Genomic DNA, 19,555 nt, shown 5'->3' with positions numbered 1-19,555 from the left:
CCCAGAACAGAGGAGACCCCACAAAGTGCCACCTCTGCCTTCGCCCTGGGAAGCCAGGTTTAGCGCTCTCAGGCTGAATTGCCCTCTCAGTTCCTCCAAGGGTGGTCTCAGGGACGTCAGGGTTTGGGTCTAATGAGAGAGGCCTCATTCAACATAGGGAAGAAGCCTGGTTCCTAATGAGAGTCAAGGTGGTAACACCGAGTGAACATGAGGGAGCCCCACCCAGAAAGAAGTGAGCCACATAGAATCTCACCCCTACTCTCAGACCTGGGAGGGAGACTCAGGCATGGTGACCTGATGAATATCACTCACGTTTTCCCGGACCATGGCAGGGAGGTGAGGAACCTCCTTGATGGGAGTATGGGCTCAGGTGAGCAGCCGGAGGATTTCCAGGTAATGCCAGGAACCAAGGAGAGGACCCTGAGAATTGAGGGGACCACCTACACCACCATAGTGAGGGCCACAGAATCTCTTCCTGCCTGTCAGCATTGCAAGTCCACACACAGTTGTAGCCAGAGAGACAAGAACATTTTCTTTCTAGCGGGTCTCGGGGAGTTGGGGGCCTTAGTATGAGGGGATAGACGTCAAGTCAAGACACAGAGGATGTCCAAGTCCTGCTGTGCGTCAGGGTGAGGACACTGAGGGATGATGTAGAGGCACACCCACCCAAAGCAGTGGGGGCCCACAAACTCCCACCCCCCCTCAGCCCTGGGAAACCCCAGGTAGAGGTAGCCTGATGTGTCACCCCTCACTTCGGGCCCCAGGGACCCAGGCAGATGTGGGCCTTGATCTGAGGCCAGAAGACTCAGGTGGGCTGAGGGAGGAGCGTAGATGCCGTCTGAGTGAGGGCGAAAGAGGCCAACGATGCCGCAACAGTGGGGTCCCGCGGAGTCCAGCCCCTGCTACCAACCCAGGGAGGGCATGGACGGGGGTGACTGGCAGTGGCTCGCCCTTTCTTTCATCTCGGGGATCTCAGGAAGGTGAGAATCTTAATGTAATGCAAGCGAACTCGGATCGGCGGAGGGAGGATTTCCGGGATTTGCCAGGACTCACGGAGAAGATGCTGAGGACTGTGGGGGGGAAGTCCACCCCGTGCCAGCGGGGACGGCGCAGAGTCCCTCTCCATTGTCGTTCCTAGAGGCGCCCCCGGGCACAGATGTGAGGCCGAAGTGCCCATCAGTTCCCCACTCGGAACTCACAGGGAAGTCAGCATCTTGGTGTGATGGGTCAGCAGAGGGAGGAACCGTAGACCCTCCCCTGAGTGAGAAATGGGGACCGTGAGGGAGGACCACACGTTATAGGGCCTCAGCCTGCCTGCTGCAGCTTTCAGCCTCTGGAGACTAGGGGCGCTGTGGCCAGGTAAGGCCATCCTCACTTCCACTGTTCGGTCTCAGGGAGCTGTGGGCCTTACTGTGAGGAAATGTCCTCAAGTCAAGAGAGAAAGGAGCCCCCAGGTCCTCCCAGGAGACCCAGTGGGGACTGTGAATGACGACTGAAGGTAGCACACCCCCCTTCCACCGAATCAAAGGCATAATAAAGAGTCCTGCCCAGGCCTCTGCTCAGCCCTTGAAGGCCCAGAGCATGGTTGTCAGGCGGAGGCTCCTCATTTCTTTGTATCATTTCTAAGGGAGACGAGATCCTTCGTCTGAAGGTGCCACACCAGGGGCAGCAGGAGGGGTCCCAGACCCTTGGTATCGACAAGATGAGGACGCTGAATGGTTGAGGACCAACGAGTTCAGGACAGAGCAGGCCCCACACAACTGTCAGCGCTGTGCACCCCGACAGTGTCCATGACTCAGTTCCTTCTCGTGGGCCCCAGGGAGCTTTGAGGTGTCGCCTTTAGAGCAGCACAGGAAAGAGGTCCCGGCCCTGCCAAGAGTCGATGTGACAATCCTGTTTGTGAACGAAAGGGACCCTTGGAACCCAGAGAGGGCCTACCCTACCAGGATCTGTGGTCACCGCCGTCAGCCACAGGCAGGGCTGGCAGGCTGTAGCCTGAGGCTCACTCACTCTCGCTTCATACACTGGGTTCTCAGGGGACAGGCTGACCAAGAACAAGAGCCTAGTGGTTCCTAGAGCAGTGCCCTCAAGGAAACGTGCAGAGCGGCCTTCTTCAAGTCAGGGTGGGACCTCCCTGCTGAAGGTGCTCACACCCTCTCACCTTCCCTCCTCCAGGTTCCAGCATCACCTGCTCTCCTGCCCACTCCCCCGCTTGCTGTCCCTGCCCATAGTCATGCCTCGGGGGCAGAAGAGTAAGCTCCGTGCCCGTGAGAAGCGCCGCCAGGCCCGGAGGGAGACCCAGAATCTCGGGGGTGCTCAGGCCACTGCAGCACAGATAGAAGAGTCGCCCTCGTGCCCCTCTTCTCTTTCTCGGGGTACTCCTCCGAACTCCCCTGCTGCTGACACTCGCCAGGAGCCTCAGGGAGCCCCAGCCACTAGCTCTCGTGCTGCAGGGGTTTCAGGCCCAGGATCTGATGTACGTGCCAAGGGCCCGGTTCAGGCAAGGAAAAGTTCTTGCCGGGCCTCAGCCTCCGGTGAGAGCTTTCAGACAGATCCTCTGATCAAGACAGTGGGAATGTTGATAGAATTCCTGCTGGAGAAGTATACAATGGAAGAGCCCATTATAAAGGCAGACTTGCTGAAGCTTGTGAACAAAAGGTACAAGAGGAAGTTCCCTGAGATCCTCAGGAGAGTTGCTGAGTGCGTTCAGCTGGTCTTTGGTCTTGCGTTGAAGGAAGTCAAGCCGGGTGGTGATTCCTATGCCCTTGTCAGCAAGCTACATGTCAGCGATGATGGGCGTCAGAGCAGTGGCGGGCGGTTTCGGAAGAATGGGCTTCTGATGCTTGTCCTCGGTGTGATCTTCTTGCATGGCGACTGCGCCTCTGAGGAGGAGATCTGGGAATTCCTGAATGGTTTGGGTGTTTATGTTGGAAGGAGGCACATAATCTTTGGGGAGCCCAGGAAGCTTATCACAGAAGATCTGGTGCAGGAAAAGTACCTGGTGTATCGTCAGGTGCGCGACAGTGATCTCCCGTGCTATGAGCTCCTGTGGGGCCGGAGAGCCCACGCTGAAACCAGCAAGATGAAAGTCCTGGAGTTTATGGCCAAGGTGACTGGTACCGTCCCCAGTGCCTTACCAGATCTCTATGAGGAGGCTCTGAAAGATGAGGAAGAGAGAGCCCAAGCCCGAGCCCGAGCCAGAGCTGCAGCCAGGGCTGGTACTCGCGTCAAGGCCAGTGCGCCTTCCAAGGTCATGTCTAGCAGTTCCTCCCACCCTTAGTGAGGTCTGAGGCAGCTTCTTCACTTTGTGTTTGACCAACGCTGCCAACCTTTTCAGTAGTGAGAGGCTAAGCTGGGGCTGGAAAGATCATAATATATATCTTCTTTGTGTTCCTGTTTTACACTAGTATCTTTCAAATGTTGTTTCTTTTACTAGAATGTGTCTTCAGATTCAGAATCCAAGTTTATAAATGACATGGATCACATATTTGTTGTTGTTTATCAGGTTTAAGCGTAAGAGTTTAGGTAGTGTGTAGTACGATGTGAAAACCCCTTGCATCTTTCTGGGGTTCTGGACTGAGATAATATGGCTTTGGAATAGGAATTTTCTTGGAAATGTGAAAGAATGCTGTGGTTTTAAAATGAAAAGCAAAGTAAAGTTTAGTCAAATTTTGGTTTGTCTTGTTCACCTTTGTCTTTCTCTTTGTAAAATTCAAAGATATACACCTAGATGTCCTTAGCTTATTCAAGAATGCCGACAAAATTAAATAGTAATAAATTACATTCCTCACCCAGTGCCTCACTGATTCCCATCTGTAATTGAGCATCTGCTCTTTGGAAGGTTCTGTGCTGGTAGTGATGATGCTAAGATAAAAAAGACCCTGCACCTGCCTGTAGATGTTGAGAGTATAAGAGCAGCGATTATATAAGGAAGGTGGTGTGATGAAAAAACCCAGTGAGGATGGTGGGGAGAGAGTCCAGATGAGAGCAGTGAAGTATAAATTCTCTTAGCCAGAACACTTTGAGGTTTGGTTATTTTGCAAATCCCTCCTTGGGAGGTAATTTTAAGTTGGCTGCATGGTGGGCTAGATGAGGCCGTGATAATGGTGAGCAGGGGTCCAGTGCTTTTGCCCCGGTGCAGGTGAAAACAGTGCCCAAACAAACCAGGTGTTTTATGCATATTGTCTCCTTTGTGGTGGGATGCTGAGAAGCCCCTGTGCTGGCACTCTGTGCCCTGGGCTGGAGGAGCCCCAGCCCGCTCCGTTAATTAGTTATCGGGTTTTTTTAATTGGAGTATAATTGCTTTACAATGTTGTGTTAGTTTCTGCTGTGCAACGAAGTGAATCATCTACACGTATACATATATCCCCTCCCTGCTGGACTTCCCCCCACCCATCTAGGTGGTCACAGAGCACCAAGCTGAGCTCCCTGTGCTGTACAGCAGGTTCCCATTAGCTATCTATTTGACACACGGTAGTGTACATAGGTCAATCCTAATCTCCCAGTTCATCCCACCCCCACTTCTCCCGTGTCCACATGTCCGTTCTCTATGTCTGCATCTCTGTTCTGCCCTGCAAAGAGGTTCAACTGTACCAGTTATCTAGATTCCACATATATGCGTTAATATATGAGATTTGTTTGTCTTGAGTGTAATCTGGCAGAACTCCTAAATGGGCCCAGATTTTGGTGGTGATGAAACACGTGAAAATCGGGGGGGTTTTGGGAAGCAGGGGAATTATTGGTCCTTGACACAAATTCTATAAGGTTTGATTTGCATCCTGGTGAAACCCCTGCCTCCACAAATGAAACAACATATTCTCTGATAGGGAAAATGTACTCAGGGTTACTTGCTAAGGAGCACTTTGGTTAATTCAGCTTTCTTTGTCCTAGAGGCCCGCATAGTCTCTGACACCTCCTGGATAAAATGAAAAATTCCTAGAGATGAGGGTATCTCTAGGACAGAGAAGACCAGTCTCTTCTGGTATGAAAACAAGCATCATAATAACTGCCATGCATGTAAGACCCAAACATCGCCAGCCACTGTGCCAGGTGCTTTACATGTATCACATATGTTCTGACAGTTCTATAAGATGAGGCTTATCAAACCCACTTGGCAGACAAAGAACTTGCAGTATTCTCCGGACTGGTAAAGTGACAGAACCGGGAGTACAGCCCGGTCTGAATTCCTCCAGAGCCCATACTGTTCCACTCCTCCCAGCCTGAGGCAGCCCTTCTGTCTCTGAATCCATTTCTCCTCTCACTGCTCCATGACGTCTCTCAGGCAATAAGAAAGAGGAACTTGTAGCCAAAATATTAAAAGCAGGCCTAAAGAAGGAAGGTGAACATGAGAATCAGACACCATTTGGGGATTGTCTGTGGGCTTCGTTTACCTAGGATCCTCCTGCCCCTCGCCCCAGGCTTCCCTGAGAGCTGATTGCCCCGGTCCCAGCACGGGGGTCCAGTCCCAGCACTTTTTGGCATCACAGCGCCCTGCCCCTGGGTCTTCCCCAGTGTGCCCTCGTGTCCAGACTGGAAGCTGACCTGCTGGCCAGCTCTTCTCTGCATCTTCCTCTGGAGGCTGCACTCAGCTCCCGGAGGAACAGACAGCCCATATGCCCTGCCCTCCCCTGACTCGGAGCATCCCGACTCCCTGCAGAATCCCGTTCATCACCGTGGACCCCTGGGACAGCAGCTGCCCTTTCCATGTATCTGTTCACTTCAGACAGTGACGTTTACACACCTCCTCATCCCCACTGGGTGCCTCCACCACATTCTCAGTGTTTGCAAACCTGCTGGTGACGAGACTCTGATTTGGTACGGACTCTACAGGGCCTTGGCTTATAACCCCAAGGCTAGGGAGGCCTTGTTTGAAACAACGTGATATTTGCAGTAGGATTTTAATGAAGTGTCTTCTTTGAATCTGGCCACTGAATCCATACACTGATGAGTGAGCTTAATTAAGGGGTCCAAAACCAAAGCCTTCTTCCTAAGTGGTAAAGGAGGAGGGACCAAGGAAATCACTGTGTAAACAAACATCTGCTGAGGCTGAATTCCTAAAAACCCATCTTGGAGTCCTTCTTGGAGGTGGAAAATGGTTCTTTGGCAGACATGCTAGCTTTGAATAACAAGGAAAAGTAATTCACCATCCTCCCAGTAATTCTTGTCTGTATCTGTCCCAGGGGAGATGCTGTTTGTTCAGTATGCTTAATGGCACCTGTTCGGGTGTTCAGGTATGTTCAGTCAGGTGGTGGGTGGCTATGATTTTGACCGTGCAACCAAAAGTTAGGAGAAAATTCCCAGCCTACTGAGATTACACAGGTTATTGCAATTGGCAATGCAGAAAGGTACTGGTGAAAGCCCTCTCTGCTGAGATGTACAGGGTACTTTTGGAAATTAGATGGAATCCTATATTTGAAAACATGTCTTACATAGTATGCACAAGAAAAAATTGGTGAATTTCAAGGTAAATTTGGCCTTCTCAGCAACTCCTCCAACTAACTAAGAGGGTTGTTGTCATAACCAGTTGTAATAGTTGCTCTTTATTGAGCACATACTATATACCAGTTTATGGGAGACTGCAGACCTCATCCACATCCTGTCTTGCTCTCCTTGGGTTCCTGGGGAGACTATATTCCCAGTCCACTTGTAATTAGGAAGGGTCATTTCCAGACCAAGGCACGAGGGAGTCAGTATGGCACCTCTGTGCTTTCTCTTCCATTCAGCAGCAAACAGAGAGAGCCCGTGTTGAGGTGTGGAGCCACGTGACGTACATAGCCGGGATCTCGGAGTCATGTTTGAGAGGTGAGCCTCTGCCAACCTTCATCAGATTTTATGTGCACAAGAAACAGACTTTTGTTGTGTTAAGTCATTCAGATATCAGGTTTTCTCTGTTGCATCAGTTAGCAGTTACTTAATCCGAGTGATACACAACTACTATTTCTACTCTTAGGCTCATTTAAATATTTTAATGACAGAGCTAATCGTAGCATATATATTCTTCTTATAAAAACTTCTTACACACATAAATCACAATCTCCCCCCTTACAACATTGCTCGAAAATTCAGCCCCCTTTTCAAAAGTAACCACAATTAACTGTCTGGTGTGTGTCATTCTAAAGCTGATTTGAGGCTTCTTTGTACATAGATGTGCTACAAAAATATGTTGAATTTTTAACACACAGGGGCCACAGTGTACATATTGTTCTGTGACTTGCTCTTGTAACTTAATGGAAGTGAATGCAAGATCTTTCTGTGACAGCACTTATAAGACCCCCCTCACTTTTTAAAACTGTCATCACCGTTAGAAAAGGTCCCAGCCAGCCCTCTGGTCCTAAGCTACAGCGTGAAGTAGAGCCCCTCAGCCAACCTGTAGATCTGTGAGAACAAACAGTTGTTGTGTTAGGATGCTAAGTTTTGTGGCTCTTCATTGGGCAGTGTAAGTTTACTAATAAGTACATTAAGGGCTAGCAGTTCATATTTTAATTTTTTATGTTCTTTGTCTTCTACGGGAGCACATACTATTCCTAAAAATATTTTTAAGGTTAAGAAAAATAAACTTCAAAAGGCATGGGAAATTCTAATTACAGACGTTAGGGAAGCCTTTAAAATGGGAAAAATAAGCAAATAATTTACAAAAGAAGAGTGAAGTGACGCATGATTATTTCTCCTACAGAATGAAAACAAAAAGATTACCTATAGACTATTTTCTCTCCAGATGGTGGATTGATAAAGATAAATTTTTTTTTAAACATCTTTATTGGGGTATAATTGCTTTACAATGGTGTGCTAGTTTCTGCTCTATAACAAAGTGAATTAGTTATACATATACATATGTTCCCATATCTCTTCTCTCTTGCGTCTCGCTCCCTCCCACCCTCCCTATCCCACCCCTCCAGGGGGTCACAAAGCACCGAGCTGATCTCCCTGTGCTATGGGGCTGCTTCCCACTAGCTATGTACCTTACATTTGTTAGTGTATATATGTCCATGTCTCTCTCTCACTTTGTCACAGCTCACCCTTCCCCCTCCCCATGTCCTCAAGTCCGTTCTCTAGTAGGTCTGTGTCTTTATTCCTGTCTTACCGCTAGGATCTTCATGACATTTTTTTTTCTTAAATTCCATATATATGTGTTAGCATACGGGATTTGTCTTTCTCTTTCTGACTTACTTCACTCCGTATGACAGACTCTAGGTCTATCCACCTCATTACAAATAGCTCAATTTCGTTTCTTTTTATGGCTGAGTAATATTCCATTGTATATATGTGCCACATCTTCTTTATCCATTCATCCGATGATGGGCACTTAGGTTGTTTCCAGCTCCGGGCTATTTTAAATAGAGCTGCAGTGAACATTTTGGTACATGACTGTTTTTGAATTTTGGTTTTTGCAGGGTATATGCCCAGTAGTGGGATTGCTGGCTCATATGGTAGTTCTATTTGTAGTTTTTTAAGGAACCTCCATACTGTTCTCCATAGTGGCTGAACCAATTCACATTCCCACCAGCACTGCAAGAGGGTTCCCTTTTTTCCCCACCCTCTCCAGCATTTATTGTTTCTAGATTTTTTGATGATGGCCATTCTGACTGGTGTGAGATGATATGTCCTTGTAGTTTTGATTTGCATTTCTCTAATGATTAATGATGTTGAGCATTCTTTCATGTGCTTGTTGGCAGTCTGTGTATCTTCTTTGGAGAAATGTCTGTTTAGGTCTTCTGCCCATTTTTGGATTGGGTTGTTTGTTTTTTTGTTATTGAGCTGAATGAGCTGCTTGTAAATTTTGGAAATTAATCCTTTGTCAGTTGCTTCATTTGCAAATATTTTCTCCCATTCTGAGGGTTGTCTTTTTGTCTTATTTATGGTTTCCTTTGCTGTGCAAAAGCTTTGAAGTTTCATTAGGTCCCATTTGTTTATTTTTGTTTTTATTTCCATTTCTCTAGGAGGTGGGTCAAAAAGGATCTTGCTGTGATTTACGTCATAGAGTGTCCTGCCTGTGTTTTCCTCTAAGAGTTTGATAGTTTCTGGCCTTACATTTAGGTCTTTAATCCATTTTGAGCTTATTTTTGTGTATGGTGTTAGGGAGTGATCTAATCTCATACTTTTACATGTACCTGTCCAGTTTTCCCAGTACCACTTATTGAAGAGGCTGTTCTTTCTCCACTGTATATTCCTGCCTCCTTTATCAAAGATAAGGTGACCATATGTGCGTGGGTTTATCTCTGGGCTTTCCATCCTGTTCCATTGATCTATCTTTCTGTTTTTGTGCCAGTACCATACTGTCTTGATTACTGTAGCTTTGTAGTATAGTCTGAAGTCAGGGAGCCTGATTCCTCCAGCTCCATTTTTCGTTCTCAAGATTGCTTTGGCTATTCGGGGTCTTTTGTGTTTCCATACAAATTGTGAAATTTTTTGTTCTAGTTCTGTGAAAAATGCCAGTGGTAGTTTGATAGGGATTGCATTGAATCTATAGATTGCTTTGGGTAGTGGAGTCATTTTCACATTGTTGATTCTTCCAATCCAAGAACATGGTATATCTCTCCATCTAATTGTATCATCTTTAATTTCTTTCATCAGTGTCTTATGATTTTCTGCATACAGGTCTTTTGTCTCCTTAGGTAGGTTTATTCCTAGATATTTTATTCTTTTTGTTGCAGTGGTTAATGGGAGTGTTTTCTTGATTTCACTTTCAGATTTTTCATCATTAGTCTATAGGAATGCCAGAGATTTCTGTGCATTAATTTTGTATCCTGCTACTTTACCAAATTCATTGATTAGCTGAAATTCATTCAAATTCATTGACTAGTCGTTTTCTGGTAGCATCTTTAGGATTCTCTATGTATAGTATCATGTCATCTGCAAACAGTGACAGCTTTACTTCTTTTTTTCCAATTTGGATTCCTTTTATTTCCTTTTCTTCTCTGATTGCTGTGGCTAAAACTTCCAAAATTATATTGACTAAGAGTGGTGAGAGTGGGCAACCTTGTCTTGTTCCTGATCTTAGTGGAAATGGTTTCAGTTTTTCACCATTGAGGGTGATGTTGGCTGTGGGCTTGTCATATATGGCCTTTATTATGTTGAGGAAAGTTCCCTGTATGCCTACTTTCTTCAGGGTTTTTACCATAAATGGGTGTTGAATTTTGTCAAAAGCTTTCTCTGCATATATTGAGATGATCATATGGTTTTTCTCCTTCAATTTGTTAATATGGTTTATCACATTGATAGATTTGTGTATATTGAAGAATCCTTGCATTCCTGGAATAAACCCCGCTTGATCATGGTGTATGATCCTTTTAATGTGCTGTTGGTTTTTGTTTGCTAGTATTTTGTTGAGGATTTTTGCATCTGTGTTCATCAGTGATATTGGCCTGTAGTTTTCTTTCTTTGTGACATCCTTGTCTGGTTTTGGTATCAAGGTGATGGAGGCCTCATAGGAGGAATTTGGGAGTGTTCCTCCCTCTGCTATATTTTGAAAGAGTTTGAGCAGAATAGGTGTTAGCTCTTCTCTAAATGTTTGATAGAATTCGCCTGTGAAGCCATCTGGTCTTGGGCTTTTGTTTGTTGGAAGATTTTTAATCACAGCTTCCATTTTGGTGCTTGTGATTGGTCTGTTCATATTTTCTATTTCTTCCTCCTGGTTCAGTCTCACAAGGTTGTGCATTTCTAAGAATTTGCCCATTTCTTCCACGTTGTCCATTTTATTGGCATAGAGTTGCTTGTAGTAATCTCTCATGATCTTTTGTATTTCTGCAGTGTCAGTTGTTACTTTTCCTTTTTCATTTCTAATTCTATTGCTTTGAGTCTTCTCCCTTTTTTTCTTGATGAGTCTGGCTAATGGGTTATCTATTTTGTTTATCGTCTCAAAGAACCAGCTTTTAGTTTTATTGATCTTTGCTATTGTTTCCTTCATTTCTTTTTCATTTATTTCTGATCTAATTTTTATGGTTTCTTTCCTTCTGCTAACTTTGGGGTTTTTTTGTTCTTCTTTCTCTAATTGCTTGAGGTGCAAGGTTAGGTTGTTTATTCGAGATGTTTCCTGCTTCTTAAGGTAGGCTTATATTGCTATTAACTTCCCTCTTAGAACTGCTTTTGCTGCATCCTATTGGTTTTGGGTCGTTGTGTCTCCATTGTCATTTGTTTCTAGGTATTTTTTTATTTCCTCTTTCATTTCTTCAGTGATCACTTCGGTATTAATTAGTGTATTGTTTAGCCTCCATGTGTTTGTATTTTTTACAGATTTTTTCCTGTAATTGATATCTAGTCTCATGGCGTTGTGGTCGGAAAAGATACTTGATACAATTTCAGTTTTCTTAAATTTACCAAGGCTTGGTTTGTGACCCAAGATATGATCTATCCTGGAGAATGTTCCATGAGCACTTGAGAAAAATGTGTATTCTGTTGTTTTTGGATGGAGTGTCCTATAAATATCAATTAAGTCCATCTTGTTTAATGTATCATTTAAAGCTTGTGTTTCCTTATTTATTTTCATTTTGGATGATCTGTCCATTGGTGAAAATCAGGTGTTAAAGTCCCCTACTATGAATATGTTACTGTCAATTTCCCCTTTTATGGCTGTTAGTATTTGCCTCATGTATTGAGGTGCTCCTTTGTTGGGTGCATAAATATTTACAATTGTTATATCTTCTTCTTGGATCGATCCCTTGATCATTATGTAGTGTCCTTCTTTGTTTCTTCTAATAGTCTTTATTTTAAAGTCTATTTTCTCTTATATGAGAATTGCTTCTCCAGCTTTCTTTTGGTTTCCATTTGCATGGAATATCTTTTTCCATCCCCTTACTTTCAGTATGTATGTGTGTCTAGGTCTGAAGTGGGTCTCTTGTAGACAGCATATATATGGGTCTTGTTTTTGTATCCATTCAGCCAATCTGTGTCTTTTGGTGGCAGCATTTAGTCCATTTACATTTAAGATAATTATCGATATGTATGTTCCTATTTCCATTTCTTAAATTGTTTTGGGCTCGTTATTATAGGTCTTTTCCTTCTCTTGTGTTTCTTGCCTAGAGAAGTTCCTTTAGCATTTGTTGTAAAGCTGGTTTGGTGGTGCTGAACTCTCTCAGCTTTTGCTTGTCTGTAAAGGTTTTAATTTCTCCATCTGATCTGAATGAGATCCTTGCTGGGTAGAATAAACTTGGTTGCAGGTTCTTCTCCTTCATCACTTTCAGTATGTCCTGCCACTCCCTTCTGGCTTGCAGAGTTTCTGCTGAGAGATCAGCTGTTAACCTTATGGGGATTCCCTTGTGTGTTATTTGTTGTTTTTCCCTTGCTGCTTTTAATATGCTTTCTTTGTATTTAATTTTTGACAGTTTGATTAATATGTGTCTTGGCGTAATTCTCCTTGGATTTATCCTGTATGGGACTCTCTGTGCTTCCTGGACTTGATTAAGTATTTCCTTTCCCATATTAGGGAAATTTTCAACTATAATCTCTTCAAATATTTTCTGCGTCCCTTTCTTTTTCTCTTCTTCTTCTGGAACCCCTATAATTCGAATGTTGGTGCGTTTAATGCTGTCCCAGAGGTTTCTGAGACTGTCCTCAGTTCTTTTCATTCTTTTTTCTTTATTCTGCTCTGCAGTAGTTATTTCCACTATTTTATCTTCCAGGTCACTTATCCGTCCTTCTGCCTCAGTTATTCTGCTATTGATCCCATCTAGAGTCTTTTTCATTTCATTTATTGTGTTGTTCATCATTGTTTGTTTCATCTTTAGTTCTTCTAGGTCCTTGTTAAATGTTTCTTGCATTTTGTCCATTCTGTTTCCAAGATTTTGGATCATCTTTACTATCATTACTCTGAATTCTTTTTCAGGTAGGCTCCTATTTCCTCTTCATTTGTTAGGTCTGGTGGGTTTTTATCTTGCTCCTTCATCTGCTGTGTGCTTTGCTGTCTTCTCATTCTGCTTATCTTAGTGTGTTTGGGGTCTCCTTTTTGCAGGCTGCAGGTCCGTAGTTCCCGTTGTTTTTGATGTCTGTCCCCAGTGGCCAAGGTTGGTTCAGTGGGTTATGTAGGCTTCCTAGTGTAGGGGACTAGTGCCTGTGTTCTGGTGGATGAGGCTGGATCTTGTCTCTCTAGTGGGCAGGTCCACGTCTGGTGGTGTGTTTTGGGGTGTCTGTGGACTTATCATGATTTTAGGCAGCCTCTCTGCTAATGGGTGTGGTTGTGTTCCTGTTTTGCTAGTTGTTTGGCATAGGTTGCCCAGCACAGTAGCTTGCCGGTCATTGAGTGAAGCTGGGTGCTGGTGTTTAGATGGAGATCTCTGGGAGATTTTAGCCGTTTGATATTATGTGGAGCCTGGAGGTGTCTTGTTGACCAGTGTCCTGAAGTTGGCTCTCCCACCTTAGAGGCACAGCACTGACTCCTGGCTGCAGCACCAAGAGCCTTTCATTAACACGGCTCAGAATAAAAGGGAGTAAAAGTAGAGAGAAAGAATTAGTAGAAGTAAGAAGAAAGAAAGTAAAGAAAGAAAGAAAGAAAGAAAGAAAGAAGGAAAGGAGGGAGGAAGGGAGGGAGGGAAGGAAGGAAGAAAGAAGAAAAGAAGGAAAGAAAGGAGGGAGGGAAGGAGAGAGCAAGGAAGGAAGGAAGGAGGGAAGGAAGAAAAAAGAAAGAAAGAAGATACAGTAGAATAAAATAAAGTAAAATATAATAAAGTTATTAAATTAAAAAATAATTATTTAGAAAAAGAAAGGGACGGACATAAGCCTAGGACAAATGGTGAAAGCAAAGCTATACAGATAAAATCTCACAGAAAAGCATACACATACACACTCACCAAAAGAGGAAAAGAGGAAAAAATAATAAACCTTGCTCTCAAAGTCCACCTCCTCAATTTGGGATGATTAGTTGTCTATTCAGGTATTCCACAGATGCAGGGTACATCAAGTTGATTGTGGAGCTTTAATCCGCTGCTCCTGAGGCTGCTGGGAGAGATTTCCCTTTCTCTTCTTTGTTCTCACAGCTCCCAGGGGCTCAGCTTTGGATTTGGCCCTGCCTCTGTGTGTAGGTCGCCGGAGGGCGTCTCTTCTTCACTCAGACAGGACGGGGTTAAAGGAGCAGGTGATTTGGGGGCTCTGGCTCACTCAGGCCGGGGGCAGGGAGGGGTACGGAGTGCTGGGCAAGCCTGTGGCGGGAGAGGCTGGCATGACGTTGCACCAGCCTGAGGCGCATCGTGTGTTCTTCCGGGTAAGTTGTCTCTGGATTACGGGACCCTGGCAGTGGTGGGCTGCACAGGCTCCCGGGCGGGGAGGTGTGGAGAGTGAGCTGTGCTTGCAGACAGGCTTCTTGTTGGCAGCAGCAGTGGCCTTAGCGTCTCATGCCCGTCTCTGGGGTCCGCGCTGTTAGCCTGTCTCTGGAGCTCCTTTAAGCAGTGCTCTTAATCCCCTCTCCTCGCGCACCAGGAAGCAAAGAGGCAAGAAAAAGTCTCTTGCCTCTTCGGCAGCTCCAGAGTTTTTCCCGGACTCCCTCTGGGCTAGCCGTGGCGCACTAGCCCCCTTCAGGCTGTGTTCACGCTCCCCACCCCAGTCCTCTCCCAGGGATCCGACCTCTGAAGCCCGAGCCTCAGCTCTCAGCCCCTGCCTGCCCCGGTGCGTAAGCCTCTCGGCCTGGTGAGTGGTCGGTACCGATCCTCTGTGCGGGAATTTCCCCGCTTTGCCCTCCGCACCGCTGTTGCTGTGCTCTCCTCCTCGGCTCCGAAGCTTCCCCCCTCCACCCCCCGCAGTCTCCACTCGCGAAGGGGCTTACTAGTGTGTGGAAACCTTTCCTCCTTCACAGCTCCCTCCCACTGGTGCAGGTCCCGTCCCTATCCTTTTGTCTCTGTTTATTCCTTTTTTCTTTTGCCTTACCCAGGTACGTGGGGAGTTTCTTGCCTTTTGGGAGGTCTGAGGTCTTCTGCCAGTGTTCAGTAGGTGTTCTGTAGGAGCTGTTCCACATGTAGATGTATTTCTGATGTATTTGTGGGGCAGAGGGTGATCTCCACCTCTTACTCTTCTGCCATCTTGAAGATCTGTACAGTAGTAGATTTTTATAGAAAGACTTTAAGCCATCAATGTCCAGAGGTCTATCTCATGCTGAGGTTGGCCATCCTTAATGCAGTAGGAGACGGCTTATCAAACTGTGGTCTTGTACCAGGACTCACCACTACCGAGGCACACTGTAGGTGCAGTGGCGACGCGGAGCTGCTCACTCCCTACCTGCCACCTAGTTTCCGCTGCACCTGCCCATTTTTTTAACCAGGTTATTAGTTTGCTTTTGATTTGTATGAGCTCCTTATATATTTTGCATATTAACCCTGTATCAGTTAGATGGTTCACAAGTATTTTTCCCATTCTGTAGGCTGTCTCTTCACTATGTTGACTGTTTCTTTTGCTCAACAGAAGGTTTTTAGTTTGATGCAGTCTTGTCTATCTTTTACTTTTGTTGTATGTGCTTTTGAAGTCTAATCCAAAAAATTCTTCCCAAGACCGAATATGCGATGTTACATGGCAAAGGAGTTTTACATAGTTGTATATAGTGTGGATAATCCTTTGTATGTGTTGCTGAATTCAATTTGATAATATTTGGTAGAGTTTTGCATATATATTCATAAAGGACATTAGTCTGTAGTTTTATTTTCTTGAATGTCTTTACTTTTTACATTAGACTAAAACTGGTATGGAAGGATTTGGAAAGTGTTCCCTTTAATTTTTGGAGTAGTTTTTGTAGAATTGGTGCTAATTCTTTAAATGTTCAGTAAAATTCATCAAAGCCATCTGGTTCTGGACTTCTCTTTGTCAGAAGTTTAAAAATTCCTACTTTAATCTCTTTACTTGTTATCCTAGGCTATTCAGATTTTCTGTTTCTTCTAGAACCATTTTCAGAAGTTTGTGTCTTTCTGAGGATTTGTCCATGTCATATAGGTTATCTAATTGGTTGGCATATGATTGTTCATTGTATTCCTTCATACTCCTTTTTATTGATGTAGAGTTGGTAAAGATGTCCTCTCTTTTATTCCTGATTTTAAGAAATTGAGTTTTTATTGTTGTTGTTGTTGGCTTGGTTTGTCTAGCTCAAGTTTTTTTTCAATATCATTAATCATTTCAAAGACATACTTTCAGGTTTGTTGATTTTCTATTCTCTATTTCATGTATTACATGACAAAGGCCTTTGTCTTTTTTAATATAGGTGCTTACTGCTATAAATTTACTTCTAATCAGTGCTTTTGCTGCATTCCATAAGTTTTGGTATGTTGAGTTTTAGTTTTTCTTCATCTCAGAGTATTTTCTAATTTCCTTTGAGACTTCTTCTTTGACCCATTAGTTGCTTAGGAGTGTATTGTTTAATTTCCACATACTTGTGAGTTTCCTACATTCCCTTGCCTTTATTTGTTCTTTTTAACAATTTCTGTACTTTATTGATATGCTCCATTTTGTGAGATGTTGTTCTTATGTTTCCTTTAAGTCTTTAGACATGTTTTTCTTCAGTCCTTTGAACATATTTATAGTACTGTACTTACTGTCTTTGTTTAATAGGTCCAACAGTTGTTTTTCCTCAGGGACAGTTTCTGTTTATTGCCTCTCTCTTGTGTATTGGCCGTAACTTCCTAGTTCTTTGAGTGTCCAGTAAGTTTTTGTTGAAAACTGAGCATTTTAAATAATATAATTTGAGAACTCTGAAAATCAGATCTTCCATAGGATTTTTGCTCTTTGTTGTTGTTTTATTTGTTTAGTGACTTTCTAGACTAATTCTGAAAAGGTTGTTTTCTTTGCTGTGTGCAGACAATCAAGTGTTGCTCAATTAATTTAGTGGTCAGCTATTGATTGGGCAGAGACTCCCTTAAATTCCTTGATTCCATATGTCTCACAGCCTTTGCTGAGTACCTCTGTATAAATGTGTTGGGTGGGCCATGACTTCAGTGTTCTACCAGGTAGTTTACAACTCTTTCTGGCTTCAGGTCCTCCTTGTACCGAGTCCCAATGTCAGCCAGAGGTGACAGATTAGATCTTTCTCAAATCTTTTCTGGGGATATACACTCTCTTGCACATGTGTGTGGCAATCTAGATTGCCAGGAATATGTCAGAGCTTTTCTAATACCCTCTGAACATTTTTGGCTTTGTTTGTTTTTTCTCTTATTTCTTATTAGCCTTAAATGCTAATGCTATCTCAGGTTGCTGTGATGTTCAACAGTTGCAGCTGATTCTTTTTCAAGGGGAGGGTGGCAAAACCCTAGGGAGAGAGCTGTTCACACAGAGTGAGCTCTGAATCAGGTCAGTTAAAGCCATGCTCTCAAACTAGGCTTTTCAGCTAGCTTTCAGACAGAACACATATGAGCACTTCTCTGGGGATGGGGTTTTCGGAGAGTTTTAAACCCATTCTCCCTCGATGGCTGCTAGGCTAATCATTTTCACAGTTACCATAGTTGCAAGGCTGTTGTTTTTCAAGGAGAGCACGAAGTTGGAATAAGAGGATGTGATTACAGTAGGTAAAAATGCCACAAAGCCTGTTCTTTGTTTAGAATTCAGCCATTTAAAAAAAATAAATACTCTTTGGACTTTTGCAGTATTTTAGGTAATTTTCAAATATCCGAGAAGTTGATTTTGACAATTTTCCTAGTGTTCTCTTTCTGTTTGTGGATGAGTAACTATTTGGAGGTCTTTAATCTGCCGTTCTGGAAGTGCTTCAGTACCATTAATCTTAATTTTTTCTTAGATAATTTTCCAGTAATGTGTATCTTGAAGGTTTGTCAATTCTGTATATGATATTTCTAAAGACTTTCATATCAACACGATAAATTAGCTTTCCTTAAAGTTTTATAAGCAATATTTTTTGATTTGCTTTTTATTTTGTCCTAACAGTACAATAGTTTTTCTTAATCCATTTGGGCTGCTGTAAGAAAATACCATAGACTGCACAATTTATAAACAACAGAAATTTATTTCTAACAGTTCTGGAGGCTGGACGTCCCAGATTGGGGTGCCAGCATGGTCAGGTGTGGGCCCTCTTCCTGGTCACAGACTTCTTGTGGTATCCTCCCATGGTGGAAGGGGCTAGGGAGATCTGTGGACCCTCTTTAACAAGGGCTCTGATCTCCTAATTCTATCCTATAGGGCAGCGGTCCCCAACCATTTTGGCACCAGGGACCGGTTTCGTGGAAGATAATTTTTCCACAGATCAGGGTGGGGAGGATGGTTTCAGGATGATTCAAGTGCATTACATTCATTGTGCACTTTATTTCTATTATTATTATGTTGTAATATATAATGAAATAATTATACAACTCATCATAATGCAGAATCAGTGGGAGCCCTGAGCTTGTTTTTACTTGCCACTCACTGATAGGGTTTTGATATGAGTCTGCAAGCAATTAATTTTTTATGGTCTCTGTGCAGTGAAACCTCTCTGCTAATGATAATCTGTATCTGCAGCCGCTCCCCAGTGCTAGCATCACTGCCTCAGCTCCACCTCAGATCATCAGGCATTAGATTCTCATAAGAAGCCTGCAACCTAGATCCTTCGCATGCACAGTTTACTGTAGAATTCGGGCTCCTATGAGAATCAAATGCCGCTGCTGATCTGACAGGAGGTGGAGTTCAGGCGGTAATGTGAGTGATGAGGAACAGCTGTAAATACAGATGAAGCTTCGCTTGCTTGCCCGCCGCTCACTTCCTGCTGTGCAGCCCGGTTCCTAACAGGCTATGGACCGGACTGGGACTGGTACTGGTCTCTGGCCCAGGGGTTGGGGACCCCTGCCATAGGGCATTAACATATGAGTTTTTAACATGAGTTTCAGGGACTTCCCTGGCAGTCCAGTGGTTGAGACTCCACAGTTGCACTTCAGGGGGTGCGGGTTCAATCCCTTGTTGAGGAGCTAAGATCCCGTGTACCGTGCGGTGTGGCAAAAAAAAAGGCAAAAAACAAAATATGAGTTTTAGGTGTTCACAAACATTCAGCCTATAGCAATTGGTCACTTTTCTTCTTTTTTCAGAATGTGGCATGTTTATTCATTCCACATCAAGTTGGAGTCTTTAAAGTGAAGCAATTTATAGAGATTATTGGCTCAGTGACAGATGAAAATTTGCAGTCTTCGTCCCTGAAGCCTTTCCATCAGATACGTTTATATTTCAGTAGTGTCTGCAAACCTTCCACCAAGAAAGTTGTGATGAAAATTAATCCTGGTATGCTATTGGGGGTGCTTACCATTTATTTATCTATTTTTGGTTAATACAGGATTATCTTAACATACTAATGCTTAGCTGTATATATCAAATGTGGTCTAATCTAATGGTTCTCAACTTTTGCGTGCATCTAGGCCTGTTAAAACATATCACTGTCCTATGTCCCAGCGTTGATTATTAAGTAGGTCTTTGTTGGAGCCCAAAGATTTGTATTTCTAACATGTTTCCGGTAGATGCTGATGCTGCCATTTTGAGGATCTCACTTTGACTAGCACTGGTTTAGTGATCTATAAAATTTATTAAATATTTTAATGGTTTTTATATTTTATTCTTTTACTTCTTTGTTTGAGTCTATAATGTAAACTGGTTTTGACCATTCCATGGATTTTCTGGTTGCTGC

General features: G+C 43.8%; 2 protein-coding genes across 2 annotated transcripts in view; both read left to right on the top strand.

Annotated features, from left to right (window-relative positions):
• CFAP47 (cilia and flagella associated protein 47) overlaps window positions 1-19,555 on the top strand; it is a 546,463-nt gene that overhangs the window by 73,149 nt on the left and 453,759 nt on the right. The window contains 1 exon segment of the mRNA XM_089904937.1: window positions 18,966-19,155. Coding sequence (XP_089761063.1) covers window positions 18,966-19,155 — 190 coding nt within the window.
• Window positions 2,234-3,280, top strand: LOC149744359 (melanoma-associated antigen B4-like). Its single transcript, XM_089903883.1, has one exon. The coding sequence runs from the start codon at window positions 2,234-2,236 to the stop codon at window positions 3,278-3,280; it is 1,047 nt and encodes a 348-aa protein (XP_089760009.1).

Source organism: Delphinapterus leucas, chromosome X (genome assembly GCF_059928025.1).
Source record: "Delphinapterus leucas isolate spDelLeu-1000000601 "Yukka" chromosome X, BTC_Dleu_Yukka2, whole genome shotgun sequence".
In the NCBI taxonomy this organism is placed as follows: Eukaryota; Metazoa; Chordata; class Mammalia; order Artiodactyla; family Monodontidae; genus Delphinapterus; species Delphinapterus leucas.
Note: the sequence above shows the minus strand (reverse complement) of the source record. Positions and strands in the feature narration are given on the sequence as shown.

What these genes read in the sequence shown, in the direction of transcription:
- LOC149744359 (XM_089903883.1), top strand. Translation starts at nt 2,234, where the DNA reads ATGCCTCGGGGGCAGAAGAGTAAGCTCCGTGCCCGTGAGAAGCGCCGC.